This window comes from Homarus americanus, unplaced genomic scaffold (genome assembly GCF_018991925.1).
Source record: "Homarus americanus isolate GMGI-L3 unplaced genomic scaffold, GMGI_Hamer_2.0 scaffold4060, whole genome shotgun sequence".
Classification (NCBI taxonomy): domain Eukaryota; kingdom Metazoa; phylum Arthropoda; class Malacostraca; order Decapoda; family Nephropidae; genus Homarus; species Homarus americanus.
In genome coordinates this window covers 9,134,794-9,148,924 of record NW_024746161.1, presented here as the reverse complement: position 1 = coordinate 9,148,924, position 14,131 = coordinate 9,134,794, and the positions used below count along the sequence as shown (strand labels likewise).

General features: G+C 40.8%; 1 protein-coding gene across 1 annotated transcript in view; it reads left to right on the top strand.

Annotated features, from left to right (window-relative positions):
* The first annotated feature begins 4,432 nt into the window (after window positions 1-4,432).
* Window positions 4,433-14,131, top strand: part of LOC121879090 (DNA-directed RNA polymerases I and III subunit RPAC2-like) — a 30,396-nt gene continuing 20,697 nt past the window's right edge. The window contains exon 1 of the mRNA XM_042385595.1: window positions 4,433-4,506. Within this exon, the coding sequence (XP_042241529.1) occupies window positions 4,489-4,506 (18 nt within the window). The 5' untranslated portion in view covers window positions 4,433-4,488. The remainder of the gene's footprint in view (window positions 4,507-14,131) is intronic.

The window sequence follows — 14,131 nt, the reverse complement described above, 5'->3', positions numbered from 1 at the left end:
TAACTGAGAGTTTGTAAAGGATTTCTCACCTACGGAACTTGATTTTAAATGTTGTACCAAGAATTAAGTGAAAAGTTGTGGTGGTTGTGGTTGTTTGACTACCGGATATATAGCCTTTTGTTAGACTAGTATGCCCCGTCAACCTCTAGTTTGCCCCGTCATCCTCTAGTTTGCCTCGTCATCCTTTAGTGTGCCCCGTCATCCTCTAGTTTGCCCCGTTATCCTCTAGTGTGCCCCGTCACCCTCCAGTGTGCCCCGTCATCCTCCAATGTGCCCCGTTATCCTCAATGCCCTCGTCATCCTTCTAGTGTGCCCCGTTATCCTCAATGCCCCCGTCATCCTTCCAGTGTGCCCCGTCATCCTCACATCCGGAACACTAGAGGAGTAATTGGACGGTGAAGGACAGGGGCAGAGAAAGGAGTGACAGAACGGATATTTGGACAAACACTCGTATCCGTCCAGGATGTGAGAGACCCAGTGACTCAAGAGGTTCTTAGAGGGGCAGCAGCGTCAGGAGGATCGTGGGAGAAGCGTTAGAGGATGTGGCAGGTCTGGTTATGAGTCACGCAGGGAGGCCCGGTCATGGTACTACAGTGAATCCTACGGTAATGGTCTCTATACAAAATGGTCTCTTGCTTGTAAAGGCTGCCATTAGGTCTGCCGTCGTTCTAAACTTTCTCCTGATGAGTCCCTATTCCTCGACCTACACCTGTCTCACGCGTACACCGACCCGTGAAATTGTTCCTCTGGCTATTTCAACCTGTCAGGGAAGAGAGTGAGGCCTCTGACTGTTTCACCTTACAGAGTGATCCTTGTTATTATAGGGTCTTGGTGAGGGCCGTGACGAGATGCTGGGAAGTAGATCACCATTGTGAGAGATCCATCTATAACCTCTCATTAGAAGCGAGGATCCAGGGGTTAGCGTCAGGCCAGGCTCTCTCACACAAGCGGAAACATTTGAAGTCGTTTGACCGTTGTCTGGGAACGTCTAGGAACTTGATTATCATAGGATCACAGGGCCCAAGAGTGCTCCAGGGACAGCTACAGTTCATCGTCTTTGTGTACACCTCGACAACAGTACAGCGGTGAGGTGAAGGTTGACCATTGTGTTGACAGGTGTGTTGGTGGACTATCAAAGTGGCCACATACATATAGTCACACACTCACCATACACACACACTCACCATACATACTCACCACACACACACACACACACACACACACACACACACACACACACACACACACACACACACACACACACCACACACACACACACTCACACACACCACCACACACACACACACACACACACACACCACACACCACACACACACACACACACACACACCACCATACACACACACACACACACACACACACACACACACACACACACACACACACACACACACACACATACTCACTTACCTAAAGATTTTTGCCATTAATTTATTTCACCTTCAGATTAACCTAACCTAACCTAACCTAACCAAACCAAATCCTCACAGATACCATTAGGGTGTTTAATGAGCAGGAGAAATAAACTAAGGGGGAGCTAATCTTCAGGTGACCTTCATATACAGAGTCATACATAAACACGTCGTCAACATGTGGTGAAAAGGTATATATATACAGTATATTTCACCCCCCATGTGTTGTTTAGTCCTCGTGATTGACATAAATTTCACAACATCGAGATTGTATGTCAGTGCACGTACACACTTCATGTACACACAGCTGTAAAGTCATGTACACCACACTGCAATTAGGTTAGGTTAGATTAGGTTTGGTTTAGTTAACTTAGGTTAGGTTTGGTTAAGTTAGGTTTCGCTAGGTTAGGTTAGGTTAGTGTTATGGTAATTAATCCTAAGGTGAAGTAAGCTTATCAGGTGTTATAGATTCTTCAGGTGATCAAGAAAAATATCCCAGATAAATAGAAAGAAAAAAAATAAGAAGACAAAATTTGATCATGATGTTTACTGAGTCAGGGTGACGCACACAGACACGAGGAGCTGGTGAGGAATATTTCATACGTGTATTGATCCTGTTGTTGTGTCACTTTACTTCGGTCGGTCAATAATCTTGTGTGTCAATAAACATTTTTCTTCACTGCTCTCAAAATGGCCGCCAATGCTGTGAAAATAGCCGCCAATGCTCTGAAAATAGCCGCCAAATCTCTGAAAATGGCCGCCAATGCTCTGAAAATAGCCGCCAATGCTCTGAAAATGGCCACTTATGTTCTCAAAATGGCCGCCAATGCTCTGAAAATAGCCGCCAATGCTCTGAAAATAGCCGCCAAATCTCTGAAAATGGCCGCCAATGCTCTGAAAATAGCCGCCAATGTTCTCAAAATGGCCGCCAATAATTCCACTAGTGTTATATCTGGTCAAATTTGTGTTTTCAGGTAATTTTCTACGTGCAGTGAAACCTCTATTTAACGGACTATATAAGAGGTGATCCGTTTTATCGAGGGTCCGTTATATGTGAAGCCTCCATCTAACGAATTATTTTAGAGGTGAAAGTCCATTATATCGAGAGTTCGTTAGATTATATGTAGAGAGAAGTCCGTTATATGGAGGTTTCACTATACGTAAGGAATACAAAGAACAAATTACCTGTAAAAATTAATAACATAAGTGATTACTTATTATTATGAAATATGACAATACTACAGGTAACAATGGTTGATGTATACTGTCCCCTTCCCGCCATCCTCCCCCTACCACGTCTCGATGGTGGTGTGTGTGTGTGTGTGTAATATTATATGTAGTGATGGTGGATGGTGTTATATGTAGTGATGATGGATGGTGTAATATGGACAGGTATATTAATTCCCAGGTAGCAACAGTACCATACAGGTGTTACCTTAATTAACGGAATCCCAAAGCTATTTCAGGTATATGAGTATAAGTTCATATTTAAGAATAAAGTTCAGCTGCAGTAAGTATCATGATGTGACAGGTATAGTGAATTGTGTATGGCGACCTGTGGTACAATGGTCAGCATGCTCGCCTCGCAGGCGAGCAGACCCAAGGTAGGTAGATACCTACCTTGAGCAGAACCGGGTTCGGTCCCCGGACAGGGTGAAACTATGGGCACTTTTCTTTTGGCCATTTGCCTCTGTCTACCCAGCAGTAATTAGGGACCTGGATGTTAATCGGTTTGTGGATCGTATTCCGGGGTAATGGTTATCCAGTGCAGTTGGCGAGTTGTCCGGTCTTCTCGGATTATTCCTTGACACTGGGTCATGCAACTCGTAAACTCAGGGTGTGGTTGTTGTGTTGGCGACAGCTTCTACACCCTAAAGCATCTTAATTTGTACTACCTCGAGAGACGTAGGATGAGGGGCGATATGATCGAGGTGCATAAATGAAAATCAGGGCTGAATAAAGGGGACATTACATAGTACTCAAACTATCCAACCAGGAGCGAACTCGTAACATTGTCTTAAATTAGACAAATTTAGATTTAGGCGCGAAATAGGTGAACATTGGTTTGGAAATGAGTGGAACAAGTTACCAAATATCATCATTAACTCGAATACGCTGGATAATTTCAAACATAGGTTGGATGGATATATGAGCAATAGGGGTTGGGTGTAAATGGGACTGCCCAGTATGGGCCAATAGGCCCGCTGCAGTTTCCTCCATTATTATGTTGTGCGTGTGTGTGAAAATATTAACACACAAGCACCTCCGGAATCCATCACTAAATAATAAGAAGTCAACATATTCTAATCCTTTTTAATAGAATTGCGATCAAATGTAGTCGATGTTCTTCTGTTTTGTTTTTGTTTTTTTAAGTAGAGCTTCGAGAAAGGTATAGCGTCTTAAGTCGGTATAGAAGGGGACCTGCGATGTGGCCTCCGTCAGGACGTGTTAACATAACTTTTTCATCATGATCACCAAACACTGTGACCTACATAACAGCAGGGGTGTGACCATTGGCAGTTGCATCACGTTTTTACCTTGCCCCCTCCTCCTCCCGCTAACCTTCCCCTATACCTTCCCTCCTCCTCCCGCTAACCTTCCCCTATACCTTCCCTGCTCCTCCCGCTAACCTTCCTCTATCTATACCTTCCCCCTCTTCCTCCCGCTAACCTACTTCTACCTCCCTCCTCTCGCCAATGTATCCCTACCTGCTTCTACCTCCCTCCTATCCTCCTCACGCTAACCTACCCTTATCTGCTTCTACCTCCTTCCTCCTCCCGCTAACCTTCTATATCCCTTTACCATTAGTCAACTAATTCTATATAAACCACCTTTTTTATTATTAGTTAAGCCAAATCAACATTGCTCTCTAGTTTTCACTTTATACTTGTATTTACTTGCTATAATTATAAACTATCAATATCAAAAGGTAAAATATATTATCCACAGTTGATGGGAACGTGGAAAGTTTCTCACACATGACCAGCCTGAAGACTCGAACAAGGACGACTCAACAACCGGAACACCTCACTGCTCTCTCTCTGCCTTACAGGACATGGACGTAACTCAACAAGTAAGGTCTCAGTAATTAATCTGTGTTGTCCCTCTTTATAATGGTAGTAAGGGAGCCATGATAGGTTCTGGTCTCACTGTGCGGGTGTTCGAAAATCGGGGACAAAAGTTTACCTCCTGTGGTGAAACCGAGGTACAGAGATCAGTCTTTTGAACTTGCTTACTTACCCTGACTGCCATCTCGTGTGTGGGGGTGAGGGGGGGTGTTGTTGTGTTTCATTCGGGTGTCGATACTGCTTCATTTGGGGAGGGAAAACTTGAACTGGGGGACCGGGGGATATGGAAATATTTAGTGTGTGTGTGTGTGTGTGTATGTAACCCAACACATATTAACCGACATAAATATTAATTGATTTAAGTCACATAGGGGTAGTAGTGATGTAAAGATAGTAACGGACAGTAACACGAGAACAGTAACATGACACCTTAAATCCAGGGAAACAAGACTTAGAGGGGGTGGTGGCGAGTGCAGGGTAGGGGTGCGACACAAGACCCGGAGCACCTTACTATACGTGTTCCTGTTGCTATGTTAATGAGGTGTCGTTAACGTGGACAGCGGCGTCGACAGTAAATTTAAGGAGGGGGGACGGTCCGTTTTAGGAGAGTTTACGGGTCGTTATTTTCACCGTATCATGGCTACGTAACTTTGCGAGTCAGTCAGGTGAAACGGTTCAAAATTACGATCGGAAATAATGTGAATCGAAAGTTATAATATTTGGAGTGGAGATAATAACATCGTGTTGTAGAATCTTGTAGCTATTCAACCTTAATTATTATTTGAGTTGGGCATCGGGAGGACCTCGGGAAGTGGGAAGGGTTCCTGAGGTGGATCTCTTTTAACGCAACTCGGAAACTTCCATTGTTGATGTCGTCACCTTCCGGATAGTTATCGTTCTGCGTGCAACAAGTACAGCGCACACGTTATATTGTAAGGCTGATCACACACACTGCACACAACTACGTTAAGAGTCAACTACAGGAATAATATGTTGCATTAAGTGCAATATTTATGACACTATAGTTATAAACGAGGGAGAACGTGACACGGGAAGGCTGCACTCTGGCTGAGTCATGACTGGTGTTGGGCGGCCACCTGACTCACGCACTACTTGCTCTTGTGTTTACCGGCTTATTATCATTAAATTAGTGCTTTTTACAGCTGGTGTTTAGTAACGTTCTTGAAGAAAGGTTTGTACGTGGAGTCACCCGGAGTTGTGCGCTTGGTGGCGAGGATCTGGAGTGATTCCCAGGTGACTGAGGCGTCCTGTGACATAATGGAGTTTTGTCAATATATTGTACAGCACCAGAATGATCCCTGCTCACTGTCCGCTCCCAACCCTTCATACTGAGGAAGGTGGCTGGTGGGTGGACACACTGGAGCCGTGGAACACGTTAAGAAGGTGACAGGTGTTTGACCTTCTTGGTATGTTTAAAATTGACTGTTTCAATAAAGGAGTTACAGATGAGATGACACAGTTAGCATGACCTCAGGCAAGGTTGTGTCGTGCTGGGTCTCTTAAGTGAAAGTCACGTCGTGGGGGAACTGTCAGGTGAAGATGTCGTTGTCTCGCATTTAATCACGAAATTCATTAATGGAGAATCAAGACAGAACTTACACGTTGAGACGCACCAGAGACTAAGTTTCCCAATTACAGTTTAGTTTTCTTTGATATCTGTCCTGGTCGACGACCTCTTTCTTAACTTCCCTATGTCAAAAACAAAAAGAACTTTGGTGATGAAGAAACTCTTTGTGATGTACACATCACTAAGGACCATTATATTGGCGTTAACGATGCAGAAATGTCCTGACTTTGGAAGAGATTATCCTGGGTTCCCGCAACTGACTTTAGTGGACATTGGAAACAACAAACACATATACCAACGATTAAACGCAAGTGATCCCCTTTCCGTGTGATGATACGTGAAGGAAGCGTCAACAGCGAGTGACCACGTGTTGCACCAGCCACCGTGACTATATTGGTGGACAAGAAGCACGTCAAACGATACTTTTTTCGAATACCTACGACGGTCTTGGCGAGATGACTATAAGACCAGTTTTAATTACATATCCAACACCATTTGCCCTCATTCCTCACCTACATTAAATTTTAAGAACTCTAAGTTGAGAACCTCGCTATTAAGACTCGTCAAAATAGACAGATACAGTAGTCCAAAATATAGGGAAAAAATTGTTCGTCGAAGCCGCCAGAGCCATTGTAAACACGGCCTCTGCAGTCAGCGCTGAAGACGTGTATAGTGCGGTGGATTCTGGGTGTGGCGGGGCACTGAACGAACACACAAGATTAAGTGGAGTTTCAACAGAGATTCAGTCGCCAGTTTCTTAAACAAATAAAGGAAAGTTCAGGCAAAAATTGTAATTAAAATAAACATAAAGGGGTTTCTAGAAGAGCTACGAATCCATATTGAATCAAAATCGGGTCTTATTACTCACGTTTAGTCAACCAAAAATAAAATAAGAAAGTGAAATAAAAATAAAGAATACACACACACACACACACGTCGCCAAATTACAGACCGGCCAGTGGACACAGCCATTACCACCACCTCCAGCAGCCTCGCAAACACCAGCAACAGCGACACCCTCGATCCATGTTTTTTTTTTCTTTTCTTTTTTCATTATCGCTAGGCTTTGTTTCCGTGGATACAAACACAACTGGGGAGGCTGGGACTGCTCTGAGTGCGAACCAGTGACCCTTAGGACAGGAGCTCAACACTGTACCTACTCGGCCACCGCACACCTTCATCTAATACCACGGTCTTGGTCATGGTAGAGGCCAACACGCCCCACAGAGAAGACGAACCAACATTAAACTTGCTGGTGTGATGAGGGTGACGACACAGAACAAACACTTAACCAGTGTGTTCTTGGAGCCTTTCATGTACAGTACCTCAGTCATATCTGGAAGGAGAGGCAACAGTTCTACTCTTATCATCTACGTGTACATCATCTCACAGAACCTCACAGTAATACTACGATAAACAAAAGTAATTCTCACTATAGTAACTACCTCCCTGTCGCCCCTTGTCTAAATAATTACATATTGTAGACTAGCGACACACCCCTGGCTCTCTCACTCTTACTTCCTGTGTGAATATGGGAAGTTTTGTGCTAGTGTGTCGTGCCAGTTTAATAATTCGGTAATAATAAAAGAAATAATGGAAATGAATATGATTTATAGACAGTCCAATGATTCGTTATTACTTAGTGCTTGTATTATTATTATTAGTAGTAGTAGTAGTAGTTGTAGTAGTAGTATTGTTATTTTAATCAGTTTGTACAAATCAGTAGTGACGTCACCCAGGCCTATATTGACCGTTGTAAACATTAAACGACATTTTGATTATCTTAGAAATAAATAAGTAAAAAAAATATATTATTCTTGTAAAGTAACTGTTTCATACAATGGGGGGTGGAGTGAACCCAGCAGCCACGTGACCACTGGTATAATATTTCATCATATTTTAAGTTGATTAGTATCACATCTTTTATGCGTTAATATATATATTTTTATTACATCACGCCAGAAATTTATAATTTATGAAAAACTTTGAAATTCGCAGGATATTTTTTAGATTAAAAATAGACTTAGTGACTTAAACTAGTCACCAACTATAAATTTTATCCTGGGAGCACTTGATAAAACCTGTGGTAATGTTTAGTGAATGCCAAAAATAAAGATTTAAAATGTTGACGGATATAACACAAATTAGAATAAAAAAGAGACTGCTGACCATATATATATTTTCAGCTGCAATAGTATACCAGGTTGTTCAGAGTACTTATAGAATAAATATATTCATAATTAAAACAAATATAAAATAACAATGTACAGTTTTGACCATGGAGGACTACTAACTGAGGGTGATGTGTGTGGGTGGAGCAGACCGTCCCACTCAGCACAAGTGTGCAGGCAGGCGGTGGCGCAGCAACAGCGTGAAACTAATGAACTGGAATCTATGTATGTTGTGTCAGGACGTTGACCCACAGGTCCGCGCCTCCTCTCGCTGCTGACGTTCACTACCAACCAAGATAATCCTTAAGTCTGAAAAGCTATACTGTACATCACTTAGGCGTTTGACTTGTTGATGCAAATAACCTCCTTGCTGGGAGAGTCGTCTGTCAACATAGCCGGCACGTGTCTCTGATGCGCTGTCCCTATAATGCAGTGAGTTACGTTGCACAGCAGAAAATGAAGACCAGCTTATACAAAATAATGTTTGGGGCCGTACTCAGGGGTGAGTACAGACTAAGGAGTAATACTTGACAAGGCTAATATATACAATAGAGGAGAGTTAGATCAAGTCCCTAGGGGACAGCAGGTGTCCACAATGTTCCGGTCATAAGGCAGTGAACCCTTACTAATCTTCTTAATCAAAAAAATATTGACCATGCCATCTCTACGCACAGCAGCTGTCCGCAGTCAGATCATAGGGTAAGATGACCCGATCTTCTCACCTGGTTACAGATCTTCTTAATCACAAAATTATCCAGTTTGTACATACCATTACTCAAATTCATGTTGACAGATTCGGTATGTTTAATAAGACTGGATTCTATAATGTTCCTACTGACAATTGAATTACAAGGTAATATTGAGGATCTTGTTAAGTACTTGTGATTGATAAGTCCTTTGTTGAACACCAAACAATATTCAGAACTCAGACCTGAAATTTCATAAGCTTAATTCAGCTCAAAAGTCGCCCCTCTGACAAAGCTTACTGGTGTTGCCATGTAGAAAAATTTAACACCAACACCAGACACCAGCTGACACTTAGCCAAGTATGAACCAGGAAAATAAAAATATTCTCGGTTGATGTTGCCTTAGAACTTGATGTGATGACTGAACCAAAATACGAGGGTCTATTATGCTAAGATGGAGTATTGTCCTTTTACGCTTGACAACACCTGCATGTCTACACTGCTACAGTATGGTGGCGTTGTCAGGATGAAGGAGTGTAGTGATGGAGGAGAGTGTAGTGTAGTGTGTAATGTAATGTAATGAAATGTGGTGTGTAGTGTAGTGGTGTGTAGTGTAGTGTAAAAATAATGATGATGGATAAGTGTTGGTCGTCATTTACTATAAGTGTGTGTATGAGTGCTTGTTGGTCAGGGGTGAGCACACACACACACACACACACTGGAGTGGCCACCTCGCTCCAGTAATTACTCGGTCAAAACCCTCGAACAAATGCTCCATAAAGTAAGTCACACTTGAGAGTTATCACTGAACAGAACTCCGGACGCGTTACACAAAATTGATTCTCACAATATTAATAACTAGTCCGTATTTATGTAATCTTATATATATATATATATATATATATATATATATATATATATATATATATATATATATATATATATTTATATATATATATATATATATATATATATATATATATATATTTATATATATATATATATATATATATATATATATTTATATATATATATATATATATATATATATTTATATATATATTTATATTTATATATATATATATATATATTGTAGATTATAAAAAATAAATATCGATTAAAGAAAATAGAGCTTGTCAGGATAAATGTTAGGTACAGTATGATTTTAGAGGCATGACGCCACCAAGCAAGTGTGTGGTGGAGGTAGTGAACGACCTCCTGCTGGTGATCTGTTTGTTGCGCTGGGTTATGACGCGGCGTGTGATCAACCGCATAAAATCTTGAAACGGACACACACACACACACACACACACACACAACATCGTCCATGGTCCTCCTTTACCCACACTATAGTCACCTTCCAAAACTCCTCATATTTTTTGGTCTTTTCTTATCTAATGGTGTCCAGTGGAAAGTTTCGTTGGCCCGTTGTTCATGTCGAGGATCTGGAGTAACAACAGGACCCGTACACATACACTGCCCCCACCTTAGTTCCTGTGTCGTTACCTCGTCTTGTCCTCTCTTAGCATCTTGTTTGTGTTACGTTGTCTTGTGGTCGTGTTGGTGACGCTAGAATATCGTTAGGTGGACCAGAGACATTTAAACAGTACCGTTTAAATGAATAAAAAAATATCTTCCAATACTCCTCCGTTGTAAAGACCTTTGGTGAAAGTGTCAATTTAGTGTCAACAAGTTTCTGCAGTACTTTAGTTGTATTAGACTGTACTTTAATAAATCGGAAGGTTTATGATAATCAGTAAATGAAAATAATAATGATAATTCCCCTTGAACATGTTGCAATTATTTCTTAAGTTCTGAATGTTTTGGGCCTGAATGAAATGTGTTGGTAAATGCTGTTGTAAGAATTATTTTCCGTATCTTATAGACTATTTTTTGAGTTGTAGTTTTTATGGTTTTATTTGTTGCCTTATTGAGCAGAGATAAGGTAATGACAATACAAATTACCTTCATGTTTTGCTGAGAGCGAGAGAGAGAGAGACGGATTAAGATCACTTGAAGATTAGACACCCTAGTTTATTTCACCTGATGATTAAACACGCTAACCTAACCTATTATAACATAGCAAAATAACCTAACAATACTCTAATCTAAATCCGTTCGCTATGCCATAATTTCCTTTTACTTTATATATATATATATACACTTATTTAAATGCATTCGACAGCTTATTGTGTATTGAGCAAGACTTGTATACTAACAAGACTTTCTGGTTCTTATCAGTTAACATTTTAAACACTTGAGAGTATTTCTAAGAGATTTTTATAAACTTGTAATACCTGTTTATGTTGTCCAGTTGCCTTGAAGAATGTTTTCCATGGTGATCGAATAGTCGCGGACACTTCTTGGTTACCTCGGGTCTTATTGGTTGTCAACGTCTTGGAGGCCTCATAGTGGTTGATCTTTAGTTTATCTCTACATACATAATGACTTAAATACCTTGCACATGTAATCATTTAATGAGCGAGGTTTATGCTTACTAATTATACCTTCTGGTTCTTGATTGGTTAAAATTCTACACTTAGAGCCTTATTAAAGCTGCCGTTAACCGAACGTAAGCCGATTCTTCCCCAATACGCCACATATTAATTAGGTATTCTGACTCCTGATTGGTTAAAATTCTAAACCACTTTGGAAACCTTATAGTGTGTTGTTGGGTTTCAGTGTATCCTCAACTGTGTTCCTCTCATGAGTCTATTTATTCAGTTCGTTTACCGTAAGGGAGTTTAGCAGCTATCTTGGAATTATGGCGCCAAGGGGAAGGAGTCATCATGAGTGTTGCTGCATTGTGCTGTATACGTTAAGTTTATACTGTGAGACCTAACATAGCGATTTATTATTATTTATTTTTGTGATATTATTTGTTCTGTATTTTCATTGGTTGACTCTTTGGAAGACAATTTAACTAGGCGAGGTTCACGACAGTTCTATATTGTATTTGCTGACGAGGCTACAGTGTGCATGGTGATTACTGTAGTCTAGGGGGATATATATATTTTTTTATTATTATTACAAAATTTGGTCTAAATCTGATCAAACATGTTATAAAGGTTTTGTTCAGGCATAAGGCGAGTTCACTGACTTAACTACAGGTTGCTTAAGTTTTGTTAAGTCCAGTATTTTCACTACGTTTTCTTAGATTGTTTTAAAATTGTAAACACTATCTCGTTTTCTTTATCATTATTTTGAAGACGTGTATTCTATAGTTTTCTCATGCTGGAGTGATACTGCTCGCGCACAGGTATATTGTTACATCTTTATTAACTTAATTAAAGGTAGAATTCTCAGGTATTTTAACGTGTTCCATCAGTTCAGTAGACTTGAATTATTTATTTTTTTATAATTTGTTCTGCTCTGACACTAATTTATATGACCCCCAATGTCCGATTAATCTTTAAAACATAACGGATACTTTTGCCAAATATCGATTGTTTATTTAATTTTTATAACTTGTCGGGAGTTTATTCAGTATGGTGAAATATTCTGTGTAATTGTTTACTACAACAAGATAACCAAACTATACTTACATTAGGTTAGTATTGACGCCATTATCAGGATATCAGGATATAAATCTGACAGTTGGCGGCGTGATATCACCTGTGGTAGGATTCATCTGTGACATGTTAGATCATAGACTCACATAACCTTGTACTTAGAAATACTGTCATAAAACGAGCCTTGGTAAACACGTAATCGGTTCTATACAACACAAGACTTCCGTAGGTCCTCGCCGTGGGTCCTCACCGGGTATTGTACTTCATTCCCAGTATAAAAGCGATGTACACCAGAATACCTGCAACAATGGTCAGGTTATTGTTAGGTATGAGAAGCTTGACAACAATAGTGGGGTTGCAATTTTTTTTCCATCCACGGGTGTGTGTGTGTGTGTGTGTGTGTGTGTGTGTGTGTGTGTGTGTGTGTGTGTGTGTGTGTGTGTGTGTGTGTTGCAGCGCGGCGGGCGGCTCACCAGCACCGTTACCTATGAGCCGACCCTGTCAAAGGTTACAATTGGATGGGTTGTGGTTTACGCAACTCCATTGTTTATTTCTGTCCCGTTCACGTTATGAGAACGTTAATATTATAATTTGACAAATGTGGAGAATTTCTGGTGGTGTTGACGCCGACGGTGGGGTTAAGGTAACGGAGGTTGGTGGGAGCGGCCAACGCTTCTGCAGGATATTGAACTTGTGGGTGTTGCTGCGTCGACCCCTGTGTGAGGGCCTCGCCGCCCCCGGCCCTCAGCCGCTGCCTCCCCCCGGGTTTGTTACTGTCTTGTCTGTTGACGTTTACCTCTACCCATGTATGATAAGACCAGGTTCTGTCTACGTAGATCTAATGTGACGGTGAGTTATATACTGTAGTATAGTTCAGAGGCGGCGGATCTGGAACATCCGGCGATCAACACACACACACAAACCTGCAACACACGTTTATATGCATACATACATACATACATACATACATACATACAGGGTACATACATACATACATTAAGTATGCACTGATACGCCAACACCACCACATATCAATCTATTTAGGGAAAATATAATTATTACAAATGAAGAAAAAATAAATAAACCAAACATTCTTCATACACAATCTCTCTTACAGTATATATCAACCTTGTCTGTTTGTGTAAGGTGTAAGACTTACATTTTTGGTGGTTTTTGGCCAAAAATTTGATTTTGCTTATATAAGCTGTGGGTAGAGCTCCCCTGTAACTTGGCTTATATATAAATAAGTTAGGGGTTAAGTTACAAACCCAAAATGGTCTTTTTTCCATTTATTGATAAACTGGAAATGTCACAGGCTATTAGTATAAGCACCGTAATTAACACTGTAAGCTGTGAGTGTTACTTGAGGATAGGGCTCAGCTGGGCTGAGTTTAGTCAACCGTCCGATTCTCGTGAAAGTCAAGTGTGAACTGAGGTCCAGAGGACTAGTACCTGTGTGTGGATGTATCTTTGAGAAGAGAGGCCCTCTGAAGAGACTGGTGGGTTAACCCTACAATCTCAAGGTCAGCCTACTAAGGAATTTCCCCTCATGTGAACAGCAGAAGGAATCTCACAGCTTATGGAAAATTACAGTTGGGTGATTGTGTTATATAAACTAAATGTATTAACCCAAATTTATATAATTGTTATTGCCATGAGACAGGGGCTATTAC